The following is an 18,305-nucleotide window of genomic DNA, read 5'->3' on the forward strand; positions in this document are numbered from 1 at the left end:
CCAGGCACTGTCCTAGACGCTGGATATACAACAATGAGCAAACGGTGAAAAAGCCCTGGTCTCACGGAGTTTATACTCTAGTGGGGGGCTCTGTGTGTGGGCGGGGAGGGGTAGGGAAGAGAATAAACAATGGAGTGACGAGGGGAGAATAGACAATGAAAAAAATACCTAAGAATACCGCCAAATCCCCTGATGGCCACCAGAGGGCACTGCAGTCACAGCACCGTCCATTCTGCTCTGATTCCATCTTCCTTTCCGATTTCAAAGATACTAGGCTAAGAGACTGTGAATAATGAGCAGCATCTGCCCAAGAAGAAAGGGAGTGGAGGGGTGTGCACCAGGCGTGTCTTCCACCCACGTTTCCAATTTAATCCCCTCATCAGTTCCTCCTCCAACTGCTTAAGGTATCAGTGACTTCAAGACCCTGCATACTCCAGAGACCACCAAGACTCATTCAACTCACCAAACTTTCCATACTCTACACCTCCCCCACCCCATTCTGCTAACATTTACTCACCTGCCCAGGCCCCTTCCATCCACCCACCCTGCTTCCATGCATCCATTTCCCTTCCCACCCCTCCACCCAACCCAACTACTGGAACACTAAGTGTACAGGGTCAGGGAAGACAAGAGATCAAACTAGGTTGGCAGAGCCAGTGAACTCACTGGGCATGAGCTTTTTAGTGAGTCAAGGCCAGAGAAAGCTGAAAGCATTTAAAAACGGCAAGACCTTATTAGCAAACCAAACTGTATCTGAAAACAATTCAACTTCGGATCTTTAAAAAATCCCACTGTGCTATTATGTGGTGTGGACATGTATATTAATTTATTGCTAGCCCTTCAAGACAATGCAGTAGGTAAAACTCCATAAATGTTTCAACATCTCCGTACATCGTTCCAATCACTTCCTGAGGAATAGAGCATTTTGGCAGTTGTTCAGTAACTGCTTTTAAAAGCTGCTTTCTGAGGCCCTAAGTAACTCAGCTTGTAAAACCAAACTACAAAGATCTGAAGAGAATCTGACCGTGAGGCTCTGAATAATAATCTCCATTGATCTCTGTGCACAGTAGATTTACTCCAGGTAACATGGGCTTTATTTCAGGTAGGTAGTGCTCTTTGGATCCCTGGATCTAGTACAGCGCACTCAGGGAATGATCAGAGGCAGAGATCCTTTTATGTACCTCTAGTTTGGTGTGTCACTGGGTAACCTATTTCTTCTTCCAGCTCTTGAGCTTAAATTTTCAAAAGACTTTAGCACTAACAAAGATCTATCTCATAAGTCACTTGCTTCTTAATATTTGGCTGATTATTAACCAAAGAAAAGATTCTTTTGGAATACTACATCAGTATATAAAGAACAATGCTGAAACTTCCCTGGTGGTCGAGTGGTTAAGAATCTGCCTGCCAATGCAGGGGACATGGGTTTGATCCCTTGTCCGGGAAGATTCCACGTGCCGTGGGGCAACTAAGCCCGTACTCCACAACCACTGAGCCTGTGCTCTAGAACCCATGCTCTGCAACAAGAGAAGCCACTGGAATGAGAAACCTGCACACGGCAGTTAAAGAAAGCCCTTGCAGTAACGAAGACCCATCGTAGCCAAAAATAAATAAGGAAAGAACGATGTTGATTCCTTAAAGGCTGGATAAAAATCATGCTTCCCACATTAAAACAAAACAAAAAACAATTTTAAAGCCCCTTAACTGGAAATTTATGACCAACCAGATAGCATATTCAAAAGCAGAGACATTACTTTGCCAACAAAGGTCCATCTAGTCAAGGCTATGGTTTTTCCAGTAGTCATGTATGGATGTGAGAGTTGGACTGTGAAGAAAGCTGAGCACTGAAGAATTGATGCTTTTGAACTGTGGTGTTGGAGAAGACTCTTGAGAGTCCCTTGGACTGCAAGGAGATCCAACCAGTTCATTCTAAAGGAGATCAGTCCTGGGTGTTCTTTGGAAGGAAAGATGCTAAAGCTGAAACTCCAGTACTTTGGCCATCTCATGCGAAGAGTTGACTCATTAGAAAAGACCCTGATGCTTGGAGGGATTGGGGGCAGGAGGAGAAGGGGACGACAGAGGATGAGATGGCTGGATGGCATCACCGACTAGATGGACGTGAGTTTGAGTGAAGTCCAGTAGTTGGTGATGGACAGGGAGGCCTGGTGTGCTGCAGTTCATGGGGTCACAAAGAGTCGGACACGACTGAGCAACTGAACTGAACTGAACTGAACTGTAATCTCACCAAGAACCAGAAATATCTATTTTATTTTTTGCATGACTTGCTTTGTTTTCTCGGAATATTAGAAGCCAGAAGGAGAATTCATTGAGCTTTGGCAGCTTTTTAGGTAAAGGATTGTACTAAAGTTATTTTTGTATTATTGGTATAGTAATTATCCAAATGGATGGAAGATTTCAAGGACTAGACCAAGTCTTGCATTTTTAAATTCCAATCTAATTCCAAAGGATGACAGGCCCATTGGGGGAAAGGTAGAAGATGCAAAAGAACTGTGTTTGTGGCCTATCTGAGGCAACAGTTCTGTGATGCTCTGGATACAATAATTAAAATAGAACCAAAAAAATCCATAATCTTTTCTGACAGTTCATTTATCCTCTCCTGTCTTTTTCACTTATTACCACTTTCGAGATGTGGTGAATTGCACCTTGCTGAGCGCCAGATAGTTTTGTAATCTGTAATTATACAGATGAATCTGTGTAATTCTTCTGTTGTTTATTCAGTCACTAAGTCATGTTCGACTCTTTGCAATTCCATGAACTGCAATAAACCAGGCTTCCCTGGCCTTTCCTACCTCCTTGAATTTGCTCAAACTCATGTCCATTGAGTGATGCCATCTAACCATTTCATCCTCTGTCACCTGCTTCTCCTCTTGCCCTCAGTCTTTCCTGGCATAAGGGTCTTTTCTAATGAGTTGGCTCTTCGCATCAGGTGGCCAAAGTATTGGAGCTTCAGCCTCAGCGTCAGTCTTTCCAATGAGTATTTAGAGTTGATTTCCTTTAGGATTTGACTGGTTTGATCTCCTTGCAGATCAAGGGACTCTCAAGAGTCTTCTCCAGCACCACAGTTCAAAAGCATCAATTCTTTGGCACTCAGCCTTCTTTATGGTCTATGGTCTCATATCCCTACATGACTACTGGAAAAACCATAGCTTTGAACTATACAGACCTTTGTCAGAAAAGTAATGTCTCTGCTTTTAAAATGCTGTCTAGGTTTGTCACAACTTTTCTTCCAAGGAGAAATTGTCTTTTAATTTCGTGGCTGCGGTCACTGTCCCTAGTGATTTTGGAGCCCAAGAAAATATTGTCATTGTTTCCATTGTTTCCCCATCTATTTGCCATGAAGTGATGGGACTGGATGCCATGATCTTCGTTTTTTGAATGTTGAGTTTTAAGCCAGCATTTTCACTCTCCTCTTTCACCTTCATCAAGAGGCTCTTTAGTTCCTCTTTGCTTTCTGCCATTAAAGTGGTGTCATCTGCGTATCTGAGGTCATTGATATTTCTCCAGACAATCTTGATTCCAGTTTGTGAATCATCCAGCCCGGCATTTCGCATGATGTACTTTGCATATAAGTTAAATAAACAGGGTGACCATGTACAGGCTTGACATACTCCTTTCCCAATTTTGAATCAGTTCATTGTTCCATGTCTGGCTTTGTTTCTTCTTGTCCTACATACAGGTTTCTCAGGAGGCAGGTAAGGTGGTCTGGTATTCCCATCTCTTTAAGAATTTTCCACAGTTTGTTGTGACACAGTCAAAGGCTTTAACATAGTCAATGAAGCAAAAGTAGATGATTTTTGGAATTCCTTTTTCTAAGATCCAGCCAGATCTTAGTTGTGGCACACAGAACCTCCCATCTTTGTTGTACCGTGTGGGATCTAGCTCCCCAACCAGGGATCGAACTCGGGCCCTCTGCATTGGGAGCACAGAGTCTTAGCCACTGGACCACCAGGGAAGCCCCTAGGTAAATATTAAATGAATTGATCCTTCACCTCTTAACATTTCTTACATGTTTTCCATTTATTTTCCTCTACATCCTGAGAGATGTTTAAAAACCTTTTCCACCCATACATTCTTTTGATTAATTTTTTCATTTGGGCAATCCAATTTGCAATTTCCAAATTATAATTTATAATTTTCAATTACAAGAGACATTGTGACGCACTGTCTTCCTAGAAGCGTCTGCTGGTTTCATGGTGTATTATCTTATTTGTTTCTGAAACCATTTACATCAGATTGGGACTTGAACCCAGCAAAAACCCAGTTTGGGACTTAAATCCACAATTTTTTAATTAGAATCACTCACCCGATGTCTGGGACTTACTGAGGATCAGGTTCTTTGTGTCTCAGTGCAGAAGGAATTTAGCGAGAGGCAAAGTGATAGCAAAGAAGTAGATTTATTAATATAAAACGGTTTTAAGAGATGCAAGTGGGCAAGTGAGGGAGCTCTGCCCCTAGGATTGAGTGGAAGACAATTTATAATGAAAAAAAGGGAAGGGGAGAAGACCGCCTTCTTCAGGTAGACGGAGATGCCGATGTAAGGCATACGTCATTAGGTCCTTGTTTTTATTAGGCAGGAAAGTGTCTGACCCTATGAAGTCAAACTAGGATTATCTTGTTAGTAGAAGAATGGTGACATTTCTTCCAATTAGTGGCCTGGGGCATATCTTGCGGGTTTGTTTATGGTTTTATAATTAAGCAAGCTTGCTTCATTGAATAATGTTCCAATAGCTTTCTTGCTGCTGCTGCTAAGTCGCTTCAGTCGTGTCCAACTCTGTGCAACCCCATAGACGGCAGCCCACCGGGCTCCTCTGTCTGAGATTCTCCAGGCAAGAATACTGGAGTGGGTTGCCATTTCCTTCCCCCAGTAGCTTTCTTGAGCTATCATTAACTTACAATGCCCTCCCAAACTTTCCTAGGTTTCCTCCTCTATCTATAGTCCCTACTGGGACTTCTACAACTACTTGTTTAACTATCCAATTCTATCCCTATCATTTCCTCCAGGGTTGGTTGTTTTATCTCTTCATCTTAATCCTTTCTTGGTGCCCCTGAAAATCAGTAAGAAGAGGCACGCATGGTTCTACCTGGTGGCTGAGCGGGTCTAGTTCCCCAGTGGGCCTTTCCCTGGACAGTCTGCAAGCTCTGTGTGCAGGTGCGTTAACTGATTAAAATGTGTCACTTAGACCTGAGAGGCTGGTTCCCCTCCCCACCCCACCCCAGGTGACATTTGGCAATGCCTGCAGACATCTCCTCACAACTAGAGATGCTGCAAAATATTCCAAAGTGTACAGGAACATGAAACGCTATCTGACCCAGGGACTTCCCTGGTGGTCCAATGGCTAAGACTCCTCGCTCCCAATGCAGTGGACTCGCCTTCAATCCCTGGTCCGGCAACTAGATCCCCCATGACATGTGGTGTGGCCAAAAAAACAGATAGGGAATCAAAATATCTAAGATGCTCACAGGAGACTGATTACATATGCAGGTCTTGGTTTTGGGGAAAGAAGTTTCTGGAGAATGCTGGAAGTGTATAGAAGCCTGCAGCAGGTTGCAGAGTGATGGGGAGAGGAGCAAATGTAGCCTGCTAGGACAGACAGGACCTTCCAGAAGTTTAGCTGTGAAGATTTGACCTTGATTATAGAGGAAATCGTCTGTTTTTGGTGATATTGTGAATGGTATTAATCTGACAAGCACATGCCTGCTGTGAAACATCTAGAAATGCTGCATAAAATCAAGCAAACATCCTTTACAAAGCACAGCTGAGTTTCAAGAAACTAAGGGGAACCTCCGGAGCCACACACAAAGAGGAAATCGAAAACCAGAGCTGGGGGAACTCATGGACAGTTGCAGATATTGGCAAAAAGAAGGAGTTTGGGGTTCACCTCCACCTATATTTTGGAGAAGAAGATTTACCTGGGGCACTGAAATCTGAGACCCTAATATTCAGCTCAGTCCCTTAAAAGGTGACACTCTCAGTGAAAATGCAGACTAGAAAAAAAAAAAGCAAAACACCCTTCTATCAGCCCAGGGAACACAAAAGAAACTGGTGGGTCACACCCTGAGAACTGGTGGCAATGGAAAGGCTCCCCGAGAGTTCATAAGCAAAGGTGTGCCTTCATTTAAATCTGGGGTTCAAATTTATACGATTTGTATAGTCTCGGAAGCCCAAATAAAAATGAACAAATAATGTGGCCCAGGCTTGGTGACTCCCCTGAAGCATCCTTGGCTGGAGCAAACAGAGAAGCTCTCTAAAGAGACACCCTGGAGCTGGTCACATGGATTTCCACGGATAAGGCCCTGCTGAAGCTGAGTTCATAGCCCCAACTTAGAAAACATAAGAGGAAGCCAGCTGTCATGAATGAGAGTGAGCAGACACTCTAGAACTTGACTCAAGACTACAGAGTTGTTAGGTAAAGGACCACTCAGGAAGTACACTTTATTTTTATGGTTTTGTTCATTTGTTTTTAATTCTTGGCCATGTAGCATGTGGGATCTTAGTTCCCTGACTAGGAATCGAACCCGCATCCCTTGGGAAGCACAGAGTCTTAACCATTGGACCACCAGGGAAGTCCTGAAGAAGTACATTTTAAATCCTGAAAGGTGTAAAGGAAGGACTCAACATGAGAAAGTAACAAGACAGTGTTAAAAATGAAGAGAGGTTCAAAATAAAGAGGAGAAAGGAGGACTTCCCTGGTGGTCCAGTGGTTAAGACTTCAGGTTTCCAAGGCAGGGGACATGAGTTTTATCCCTGGTCGGGGAACAAGGATCCCATGTGCCATGGAGCACAGCCAAAAAAAAAAAGGAAAAAGAGAAAGAGTAAAATGAATGCATCTATTAATCCATCTATCTATACAGTCATGCCCATTTCCCTTTCTTTGGGCTTCTGCTATATTTTAGATCCTGCTCTGGGTCTGGGGACATAAAGGAGATTTTTGGGGACAGCAAGTTGGACTCTGCCTCAGGGAGATGCCATTCATCCACATGTGAGTATATGAGTCCATTTTTCATTTTATTGTATCTTTAGACATCACAGCTAGGAGAGCTCCAAAAGAGCATTGGTTTAACTTTCAACTCTTTGTGTGTCACAAGAAAGAATGTGAGGCCCAGTAATACAAAAATTACTTTTCTCCAAGTGGGCGGGTGATAGAGCAGATCGGAGCACTGGGGCCTTGTCCCTCGGCTGAGCCCTTGGTACACAGGCATCTAAGCTCTGAGCTTTCGGTTCCCTGGGGGACCATTCACACCTCGCGGGCGGAGTCCCCACAACAGAGTCTGGTTAGCTGATGGTGACAAGAAGTGACACTGTTAGCCAATCATGAGTGACAGAGATGTGACTGATCTTGTATCACCCTGTCTTCCGGTCTTATCTCGCCTCCCTCCACCCCCACGCCTGCTACTAGAGAGACTGAGAGCTCCCTGAGGGCGGGGTCCAGTCTGATTCCTCCACCCCGTGGGCCAGGCTGGGAGGAACACAGACAGGATGAGCCTGAGGTGGGAGAAGAGGGGAGGGTCCCTCAGCCTCAGGTGGGAGGGGAGGAGGGGGTGTTGATTCCCTGACCGCTCCTCCAACTTCTGGCATCCAAGCAGTGAGAAGGGAGGCTCCCCAGCCCTCCAGGCAGGAAGAGCAGAGTGTTGGCCTCTACCCCCCAGCATTTCCTGGGTGTGGATGAACTTGGGGGAGGGTCTCCTGACCGGCCTTAAGTTGCACAGGATGGTTGCTCCTGGGGCAGGGCTGTTGTCTGGAGGCAGGTCTCAGGATGGCCCTAGACTGTTTGCCACTTTTCTAACACTGCTGACAGGGCGTCCCTGGTGGCTCAGCAGTAAAGAACCCACCTGCCAAAGCAGGATTGATCCCTGGGTCGATCCGTGGGTTGGGAAGATACCCCTGGAGAAGAAAATGGCAAGAGTTTTCCAGTACTCTTACCTGGGAAATCCCATGGGCAGAGGAGCCTGGTGGGCTACAGTCCATGGAGTGGCAAAGAGTCGGACAGGATTTATCAACTCAACAACACTGTTGATCCTTTTAACAAAGAAAGGGCAAATCTCTAGGTCAATGCCTCCAGCAGGAAATCAAGTCTACTTAGAACTTGATATCTTTGTTTACATTGTATTTATTTCCATGTTTAACCTTCTATTTCTGGCCAGTGGTACTTGGTTTTCCATTTACAGAAATGATACACAACAGATTCCTTGTAAAATAAATTTATTAAGCAAACAGTAAGCCATGTGTAAAGAAAAATATAAAGTACAGGTGGTCGACTGATATGGCAGAAATCCTAACATTCAGGACTGAGGTTTGAGACGTCAGATCCCAGGGAATGGAAATTCCTTAGCCTGCCCCCACCCCACCCCCAACTCCTGGCTCCATGCCCAAAGGGGAGGTCAGCTGATACAGATATGGGGGCTCCATTTTTGTGGGGTGCAGCATTATAAGTAAGCCCGTCTTGGGGCAGCTCTGGCTAGCAAGGTGGGAGGGAAGATGGCCAGGGACGCTGTTTTAGGAGCTGCCTTGTTCCAGAAGAGCGTTCCTTCTGCACTGGATCAAACTCAGCTCTCCTTGGATCGGGAGGGGTAAGATCCAGAGGGCTAAGATGAGACGCCTCAAGAGGACTTGCTGCCTGCTGGCCTTTTTCAGACTGCAGATCCCACTGCAGGCAAGAGAGGGCCTCCTGTCACCACACCAGCTGGGGGCCAAAGCCACAGTTTGTATCTAATAAGATGCTCTGTTGGATGTTGACCTCTCTGCATGTGTTTCTCTGGTGGGATGATGGGGGCCTGGGAAGCTGAATTCCTGTCTCTCCTGCTAGTGGCTGGCACTCGTCATCACCACAGTCTGTTCTTCAGCATCTATGGGACCCTTCACTCCAGGGTCGGCAGAAGAAGGGTGGACGCCGCTGTGTTGACGCTATTTCCTTCCTGTCTGGTACCTTGAGTTCTTAATCCGAAGTGTGATCTTGGCAGCTTCTGATGCAGTGTTAGCCACTCAGTTGTATCAGACCCTTGGCAGCCACATGGACTGTAGCCCGCCAGGCTCCTCTGTCCATGGGATTTCCCAGGCAAGAATGCTGGAGTGGGTTGTCATTTCCTTCTGCAGGGGTTCTTTCCAACCCCGGGATCGAACCTGGGTCTCCCACATCACAGGCAGATTCTTTACTGCCTGAGTCACCAGAGACAGCTCCAAATCCAGTTCTCTGCGCCACAGCCCCCAGCACTTAAGCAAAGACACCACTGAGTTCCTGCGGAAGCACAGGCTCTGCCCACATCCAGGCCTCCCAGGCCCAGATCCAGGGGAACCGAAATCCACAAGTAAAAGGCCTGGGATGGGCATTCCTCTAAGGGGACCTCAGGTGTCAGCTCAAGTTCTTGGGAGCCTCAGGATCTTAAGATCCCTCTGAGGTTGGGCCTCTCCCCAGGGTCTCTGGAAGGCCAGTCCTCCAGGCAGGCCCTGGGGATTCATAAACCCACGCTGCTTCGGCCTTCACGCCTCCAGAATGCTGAGATCTGCTCCAGGGTGACCCGAGGCTGCAGGCCCCACTCAAGATCAGGGCTTCCTGGCCGCACCCTCCGAGCCTGGGGACTCCCAGGATATGCACTGGCTTCTGGCCTCTGTTCAGGCTCAGCCCAGCTCACCAGGCCTGGGGCCTGGGGCCTCTCCTCCCAGACCTGGGGCCCCCAGAAGGTGCTCCGGGTTCGGGCATTGGGTGGGGTCTGGGGGACCAGGCTGCTGGGAGGGGAGTGTGGGGCTGAGGGGGCGGGTGGGGCTGTCGCTTGTGCCTCCAAGGTGCCCCCCTGGGCAGGCGGGTCTGGGGCACGGTCCGTCAGCAGGGGGACCTCCGAGCCATACCAGTCCTCAGAGCGCTCTCGGGGCGTGCCTATGGGCTCGATCCACAGCTCTCCTCCAGGGCGCCACACGAGGGTGGGTGCGCGGATGCTGGGGTCCGGCTGGAGGGAGCGGCGAAACAGGCGTTCGGCCAACACAGCTGTGGCCAGGAGGAAGACAGCGGCCAGTGTGGCCAGGGCCACCATGATGGGGATGCAGGGTCCGCAGGGCAGTGGGGCCCATGAGGAGGCCTCCGTCTGCACTGAGGGCGGCTCTGGGGTTGGAGGCATCTGAGGAGAAAGCAGTCAGGAGAGGAAGTGCCTGAGACAAGGTTGATACCACCAGGAGAGACAGAGGGGGGCCGCAGGTGTGTGAACACGGGGAGGAGAGAGACAGAGGGGAGCCGGGCTCCCAGACATCTGGGTGAGAAACAGACCCACGCACACAGAGGAGCCCGGAGACCCAGAAAGGGTAGGAAGGAGCCAGACGGCCAGAGAGACAGGGCCCACCTGGGTCTACAGCTACGCCCTCCTGCTCAGAATCCCCAGGCCCTTCCTGGAAGCTGTATTTTCCTCCCAGACTTTAGGGTGCCTCAGATCAAACTCAAAGGGCCCTGAGGGCTCCTCTCCTCCCGCCTCAGCCCCGCTTGGGTCTTGCCTGGAAGAGGAAGTGCTGGGTGAGGAAGTGAGACCTATCCCAGCTCTGCCCCTGTGTGTGGGCCCAGCTCCGGCACCCTGGGTGCTCCTTGGCCTTCACAACCCTCCTTGGAGCTGGTCTTGCTCTTTGCAGGCTCCCCTGGGTTTGCTGTTGTGCCAGGTCTCAGGTGCTACCTCTACCCCTGTCCCCACCTCTCCGGCTTTGCCCAGTCTTGCCCGACCCCGTCTCCCTTGTTTGTCTCTGCTCACCTTCTGGCGGTCCCCCTGGTCCCCCATCTTCAGGGGCCTCCTGTGCTCCTCACCTCAGGCGGTGGGTCCTGGTCTCCTGATTCTCCGTCGGAGCCGCTCTTCCCTGTGTGAGCAGAGGGTGCTGGACAGTTGCCTCACATGAGGGCGGAAGGGAGGGCACCACCTGTTGCTGGGCAACTGTGCCCTGGATCCCCCAGCCCCTGCAGAGCGTTTCCCAGGCAACCTGCTGGGGGGATGTGGTCACTGCGGCGGGGAGGCGTTTCCTGGCAAGGGGTGGGGCCGGAATGGGCAGTAGCTCTGCCGAACTCGGTGTCACCCCATAGCCAGCCCCCAGACCTCAGAACACATACGCAGAAGCCAAGAAAGAGAGACAGAGCCCATCCCAACCACCAAGGTGGCCCCCTCTACTTGCTCCCAGGTGGCTGCCATGGCCCTGCCCTGCCCTGCCCACTGGGCCCTCCCCCAGTCCCGTTCTTGCTATCTGCCCCCACCCCCTCCTGCTTGCCCCCTCTTCTCCGTGTTTTGCATGGACATATATCTCCTTTTCTTCAGACCATGTAGCCCCAATTTCGTTGGAAAATAGCTATGAGGTGAGGCTCAGGTAGCAAAAATGGCAGGCTTCTGGGAAGGATCCAGGTTAAAAAATGTGCTTAGGCCTGTCTCCAAGATCACCGTGGACGGTGACTGCAGCCATGAAAATAAAAGATGCTTGCTCCTATGACAAACCTCAACAGCATACTAAAAAGCAGAGAAGTCATTTTGCTGACAAATGTCTGTATACTGTTTTTCTAGTAGTCATGTAGGGATGTGAGGCCATAGACCATAAAGAAGGCTGAGCACCAAAGAATTGATGCTTTCGAACTGTGGTGCTGGAGAAGACTCTTGAGAGTCCCTTGGACTGCAAGGAGATTAAACCAGTCAAATCCTAAAGGAAATCAGCCCTGAATATTCACTGAAGGACTGATGCTGCGGCTGAAGCTCCAGTACTTTGGCCACCTGATGGGAAGAGCTGACTCATTGGAAAGACCCTGATGCTTGGAAAGATTGAAGGCAGGAGGAGAAGGGGGTGACAGAGGATGAGATGGTTGGGTGGCATCTCCAATTTAATGGACATGAGTTTGAGCAAATTCCAGGAGATTGTGAAGGACAAGGAAGTCTATGGGGTCACAAAGAGTCGAACACGACTGAGCAACTGAGCAACAACCACCAAGATGGTGAACATTTGCCATCTCGGCTCCTTTCCCTTAGCACTGAGGGTCAAGGAGAGCATCATCAGTTCCTGGACTTTGAGCCTTTCACAGATTGTCTAGTTCGACTCCCTCAATGACAGAGGACAGATAAGCCCTAAACAAGTTACATGTTGTGCCCTAAGTCTTACGCCTCACGTCCATCGGAGGACGGGGGGATTATAGATATAAATCCCTTCTCTGGCAAACAACCTGTATACAGCACAACACTTCCTAGGAATACATATTTCATTTTGCAAAATGACAGCCATTTAAGGTGAAGGGCTGCCAAAAATCTGTTGAAATTTTAGTGTATTACAAAAGATGGTCACAAAGGCAGCCTGACTCAGACTTCTTTGTCCTCGTGGTTTTGAGGGAAGGGCCAGAAGGAGTACAAAATGTGGCAGGGATGAGAGTAGGAGGAAAGAGAGTCCCAAGGCTCTGTGCCTTATGACCTGTGTGAAACCCAATGAGATTAGAATTGGATGAGACTATAAACCTTAAAATAAAACCTGAACTTAATGCCACTGAATTGGTTATGTACAAATGATTAAGATGGTAAATTTTATGTTACACGTATTCATGGCATTAAAAAGGTTTTCTTTTTAAAATATATTCCAAGTAAATAAAATCTGAAAATTGTTTTATCTGTTTTCTTGTAAATAATCTGTGTTTTAAAAAAAAACACTTTGTTGTTTAATCGTTGTGTTCGCCTCTTTGTGACTCCATGGACTGTAGCCCACCAGGCTCCTCTGTCCATGGAATTCTCCAGGCAAGAATACTAGAGTGAGGTGCCATTTCCTCCTCCAGGGGATTTTCTCAGACCCAGGGCCTGAACCTGCAGCTCTTGCTTGGCAGGCGGATTGTTTACCACTGAGCCACCTGGGAAGCCCACTAGAAGAGTAAACATTATTAAAAACCAGAAAAAACAGGTATGTTTTTGTTTGTTTGTTTGTTTGTTCTCAGGGTATCAAACTGGCTGTTTTGATTCTTAACTGTTTTTCATCACTTACAGAAAGGCTTAACTTTCTTTTAACTGGTTCCTCAAGAAATTAAATATAGAATTACCATATGTCCAGCAATGTTATGTCTATGTATGTGCACAAGAATTGAAAGCAGGGGCTTCCCTGGTGGTCTGGTGGCTAAGATTCTTTGTTCCCAATGCAGGGGGCCCAGGTTCAATCCCTGGTCAGGGAACTAGATCTCACATGCCACAACTAAGACCTGGGACAACCAAATAAATATTTTAACAAATAATAGTAAATTTTAAAAAAGGAATTAAAAGCAGAAACTCAAACACATTTTCACACTAATGCTGATAGCAGCATTATTCACAATAGCTAAAAGAAATAACTCAAATGAATTCACACGTCTATTGATGGGTGAACGGATAAACAAAATGTTTATATTAAAAATATTGTTTATATTATATGTAACATATTATTTAGGCCTAAAATGGAAGGATCTTTTGAAACATACTACATCATGGGTGAACCTTGAAAACATCATGCCAAGTGAAATAAGCCAGACACGAAAGGACAAACACTATATGATTCCACACATGTGAGGCCCTTAGGGTAGTCAAACTTTGATAGATAGAAAGAGTCCTGGTGGTTGCCAGGGGCTGGGAGGAGGGGGAATGAAGAGTTTGTGTTTAATGGGTCTAGAATTTCAGTTTGAGGAGATGAAAAAGTTCTGCAGGTTGAGGATGGTGATGTTCGCACAGCAACACGGTTGTCCTTGATGCCACTGCAATGTACACTTAAAAGCTGTTAAAATGGGGACTCCCCTGGCAGTCCAGTGGTTAGGAGTTGGTGCTTCCACTCCAAGTGGCACAGGTTTGATCCCTGGCCAGGAAACTAAGATCCCTTGTAAACCGTGCAATTGGGCAAATAAATACATAAAGTTTCCAGCCATTGATATTAAAACAAACAAAAAAAGGGACTTCCCTAGTGGTCCAGTAGCTCAGACTCTGTGCTCCCAATGCAGGAAGCCCCAGCTCAATCCCTGGTCAGGGAACTAGCTCCTGCATGCCGCAATGAAGACAGAAGATTCTGCATGCTATGACCTGTTAAATAAATATTTAACAAAAACCAAAAACAGTTCTCTGCAGCCCTAACCAGAAGCCCCATCTGGAGGTAACTGGACCTGATGGATCTTGAAGGAGCAATCAGTTGAGCTGAGTATGTGTGGGGCTCCTGCCCATGTGGTGGCTTTTGTGGGCCCTATTTTTCTGCCATGGTGCCCCTAAGAAAGTCAATGAGGTATATCGTAGTCTGCGGCTTTCAGTGGTCAATACCTGAACCTACATCTTCTGATGCATTGCAGCCCACCAGATGTTTCCAGGAGAAGGGAGGGCTGAAGAGGCTCCCACAACTTTCCCCAACTCCTATGTGTACTGAGCCTGACCATACTTAGCCTTATTCTGGTGAAGGTGGACTCTCTTAAGAAAACATCAAACTTCATGTCCTTTACAACATACCTGGCCATCCCTGCCCCATTCATCAGAAAGGAATACTAACTCTATGGGTCATTAGTCACCTGAGATCCAACTGGAGGACTCACTTGTATCCTGGTTCTAGAAAACTCCTCCATCCAAGTTCATCCTTCCTCCAGCTCTCCCATCCTGATGCCAAGGGGTAGCAAATGGCTCTCGGATACATCACTTCACTGCTCACAGCTGCACTGTCTCCATAGAGCAGCACTGGGTGGTCAAAGCTTATTTATTTATGATTGTTTCTATTGAGCTATACAATTCACATATGGTAAATTTCACCCTTTTCAAGCATACAATTCAGTGGTGTGTAGGGTATTCACAAAATTGTGCAATCACCGCCATCTAATTTGAGAACATTTCATCACCCCAGGAGGAAACCCTCTACCCACTCCCCATCGCCTCCTCCCCTCAGTCTCTGGCAATCACTATCTGCTTTCTCTCTGTATGAATTTGTCTGTTGTGAATATTTCATATAAATGCAGTCATATAATTTGTGGCCTTTTGTGTCTTGCCTCTTTCATATCACATACTGTTTTCAAGGTTTGTCCATACTATTGCATGAAGCAATGCTTCCTTCCTTTTTTATAGCTGAATAAATAATATTCCAGCATAGAATATTTAGGTTGTTTTTCCTCTATCTGAAAGTAGAGCATTCCTATGAAACATTTCGTAAACTGAAATGGCATAAAATAAGGAAGTCATTATCTTAGGATGTATCTTACTAATGGATGCAAAAAATAAACAGAGAGGAAGCACAGATGCTCACACACAAGCATTGAAGACTATGGTGACTGAACGCTGAGTATAGTTTCCGGGAAGGAGCTTGACTGAGCCACTTCCAGGCGTGGGGTAAGCCCTGCCTCTATAACCACTCGCTACAAAATAGACACAGTATTACTCTCGCCTTTTACTGTAAAAGCGAAAATCCTCTTCAGATTTCTTCAGGCTAGTGAAAACAGGTACTAACGTAGGTCTTTCATAAAAGCGAAGTGGCATAAAGCGAACTTTCAAGAAACGTGGGGGATAGCTGTACCACTCTTTGTTCATCCTTTCTTGGGAGGGTTGTTTCCACTCTGGCTATTATAAGTAGAGCTGCTAGAAACATTCAGGTCCAGGTTTTTGTGTGGACATGTGTTTTCAGTTTCTCTTCTGTATATACCTAGGAGTAGAATTTCTCAGTCCTATGGTAATTCTTTGTTTAACTTTTTGAGGAACTGCGGGTGGCCAAATTTACAACTGCTGAGTTCATCCACTTCTCTTCATAACTCATGTTCCTCCGGCAATGTCAACTCCACACCTTCCCCGTCCACGTTGCGGAGGACCTCAGTGAACCTGGCTCCTGGGCAATATGTGGAGGCCACCAGCCTCAGGCTAGAAGAGCATCATGAGTAGGCATTGGGGAGGACAACCGCGCTCTCGTCCTGCCGAGCTTATGCCACCCATCCTGGCTGAAACCCAAAGACTCCTTCTTAAATAATGTTACTGCAATCAGAGTTCTGGGTTTCAGCTTCAAGCGGCCTTCACTGGCAAGTGGGTTCTTTACCACCAAACCACCAGGGAATTACCTGAGCTTCCCATCTTAATTGGAGAAGGAAATGGCAAACCACTCCAGTATTCTTGCCCTGAAAATCCCATGGACAAAGGATAGCCCATGGGATCGTAAGAGTCAGACACGACTTAGAGACTAAACCACCACCCATCTTAATGATTCTGATCAGATCAGTCGCTCAGTTGTGTCCAACTCTTTGCGACCCCAGGACTCCCTGTCCATCACCAACTCCCAGAGTTCACTGAGACTCACGTCCATCTAGTCAGTGATGCCATCCAGCCATCTCATCCTCTGTCATCCCCTTCTCCTCTTGCCCCCAATCCCTCCCAGCATCAGAGTCTTTTCCAATGAGTCAACTCTTCGCATGAGGTGGCCAAAGTACTGGAGTTTCAGCTTTAGCATCATTCCTTCCAAAGAAATCCCAGGGCTGATCTCCTTCAGAATGGACTGGTTGGATCTCCTTGCAGTCCAAGGGAAACTCAAGGGTCTTCTCCAACACCACAGTTCAAAAGCATCAATTCTTTGGCGCTCAGCCTTCTTCACAGTCCAACTCTCACATCCATACATGACCACAGGAAAAACCATAGCCTTGACTAGACGGACCTTTGTTGGCAAATAATTCTGAGGGACTTGGCAATCTTCTTCATTTGTGTTTGAATTTTCATTTTTCACAAATCCTCAACTTGAAGGGCTGTTGCGGTGATAATATTAGATACTTTACATAAAGAGTTGCATTCAGCACTTTCTTCTCATATTATCTTTCAAGACCATGAAGAATCTGCCTCTCCACATTAGGGACCACCTTAAATCTTGGTACCATTAAGGATTGCTCTACACTGACCATCAGATTCCCCAAGCTCTGAGCTTCCCCTTTCTCTTGCTCCACCCACTGGTCCAGCTTATTGACATTTCTATTTCCTGGTGCCCACATCCAGAAATCCATCACTGACTACCCACCCTCCCTGACTCACTCTGCTTCCTCTATAAACTTGACATCATTGTGAATTGCTTCAACCCCTCTCCTTCCAGCCCTTACCAGCCTTTCCCCTTGAACTAATACAACCACTTGTCCTTTGTCCTACTGGAGAAAATCAAACAACCCATCACAGTCAGTGCGTCTAGTCACGGATCTGGGCAACCCTCTCTCCCCTCTGGACAGTGCCTCTTCCAAACCTTTCACTGCTTTCCTAGGGTCCTGCCCAATGCCACCAACCCCCATCAGCCAATAATCTCTTCCTCTCTCCTATGAAGAAAGCTGAGGACTTTGGCAGGAGCCCCAGCTCTCTTCATTGTTGATTCTCAGCTTCCCAGAGTGGAGTTGGCCCCCTTTGCCCCTTATCCCCATCCTAGCAAGGATAGATTAGTCATCATAAATATCATGGTCTGCTCTTGGCTCCATTCATGGCTTGCCTAGGGGGGATAATCATCGGCTGCCTCCTGATCTACCCTGATACTGTCCTCTTGTAATGAAGGTTCTCACTTTGTTTGATGATCAGTTCCCCGCCACTGACCATCCTACCCAGTTCAACTATCTATTCCTCTTATGATACTGCTCCTGGCTATAACTAATTCTGTCTTCTATGTGCCTCACAGTTTACTGAGCACATTTTTCTATCTCATTTAATCCTCTAAAATAACACTTTGAGACTTCCCTGGTGGTCCAGTGGCTAAGACTCCGCATTCCCAAAGCAGGGGCCGTGGGTTCCATCCCTGGTCAGAGAACTAGATCCCGAGTGCTGCAACTAAGACCTGGTGCAGCCAAAATAATAACAATAACCCTTTGAAGTGGGTCTTTTTCTTTAAAAAATTATTTATTTACATTGAAGTACAGTTGATTTGTGTTTCAGATGTACGACGAAGTGATTCTTTTCTACTATAGGTCATTGCAAGATAAGTATAAGTACTATAAGTAGAGGCTTGTTGTTGATCTATTTTATAATAATAGGGTATATCTGTTCATCTCAAATTCCTATGCTATCTCTCATAACCTTTTCTCCTTTGGCAACCCTAAGTTTGCTTTCTATATCCGTGAGTCTGTTTCTGTTTTGTAAATAAGTTCATTTGTATCTTTTTTTTTCTTTTGGCCATCCGATTTTGGAATCTTAGTTCCCTGACCAGGAATTGAAGCCATGGCCTCTGCAGTGGAAATGCAGAGTCCTAACCACTGGACCACCAGGGAAGTGCCATCATTTGTATCATTTTTTTTAATGAAGCAGATCTTATCCTTCTTTTATTAATGATGGTCCAGAGAGACTTTAAGTAATTTGCCCAAGATAAGTGGCTGTGCTGGATG

General features: G+C 46.8%; 1 protein-coding gene and 1 non-coding gene across 4 annotated transcripts; both read right to left on the bottom strand.

Moving 5' to 3' along the window:
• Positions 1 to 8,201: 8,201 nt before the first annotated feature.
• Positions 8,202 to 11,387, bottom strand: C24H16orf54 (chromosome 24 C16orf54 homolog). 3 transcript variants are annotated; one of them, XM_006070452.4, is made up of 2 exons: positions 10,794 to 11,387; positions 8,202 to 10,125 (listed from the first exon to the last, which is right to left on the bottom strand). In XM_006070452.4, exon 2 carries the CDS (start codon positions 10,123 to 10,125, stop codon positions 9,469 to 9,471), a length of 657 nt encoding a protein of 218 aa, XP_006070514.1. In that variant the 5' UTR covers positions 10,794 to 11,387; the 3' UTR covers positions 8,202 to 9,468. The 3 variants fall into 3 exon arrangements, with proteins under 3 accessions (XP_006070514.1, XP_006070513.1, XP_044791640.1); XM_006070451.4 differs by having other exon boundaries at positions 10,741 to 11,386; XM_044935705.2 differs by lacking the exon at positions 10,794 to 11,387 and adding an exon at positions 10,345 to 10,703.
• Positions 11,388 to 18,118: 6,731 nt separating this feature from the next.
• Positions 18,119 to 18,191, bottom strand: TRNAG-UCC. Its single transcript has one exon. It is a non-coding gene; the product is annotated as a tRNA-Gly (tRNA).
• Positions 18,192 to 18,305: the final 114 nt, after the last annotated feature.

This window comes from Bubalus bubalis, chromosome 24 (assembly GCF_019923935.1).
Source record: "Bubalus bubalis isolate 160015118507 breed Murrah chromosome 24, NDDB_SH_1, whole genome shotgun sequence".
In the NCBI taxonomy this organism is placed as follows: Eukaryota; Metazoa; Chordata; class Mammalia; order Artiodactyla; family Bovidae; genus Bubalus; species Bubalus bubalis.

What these genes read in the sequence shown, in the direction of transcription:
- C24H16orf54 (XM_006070451.4), bottom strand. Translation starts at nt 10,767, where the DNA reads ATGGGGGACCAGGGGGACCGCCAGAAG. An exon ending in ACCAGGGGGACCGCCAGAAG is followed by an intron (nt 10,126 to 10,740) that starts GTGAGCAGAGAC and finishes CTTTCTCCTCAG; the next exon opens with ATGCCTCCAACCCCAGAGCC.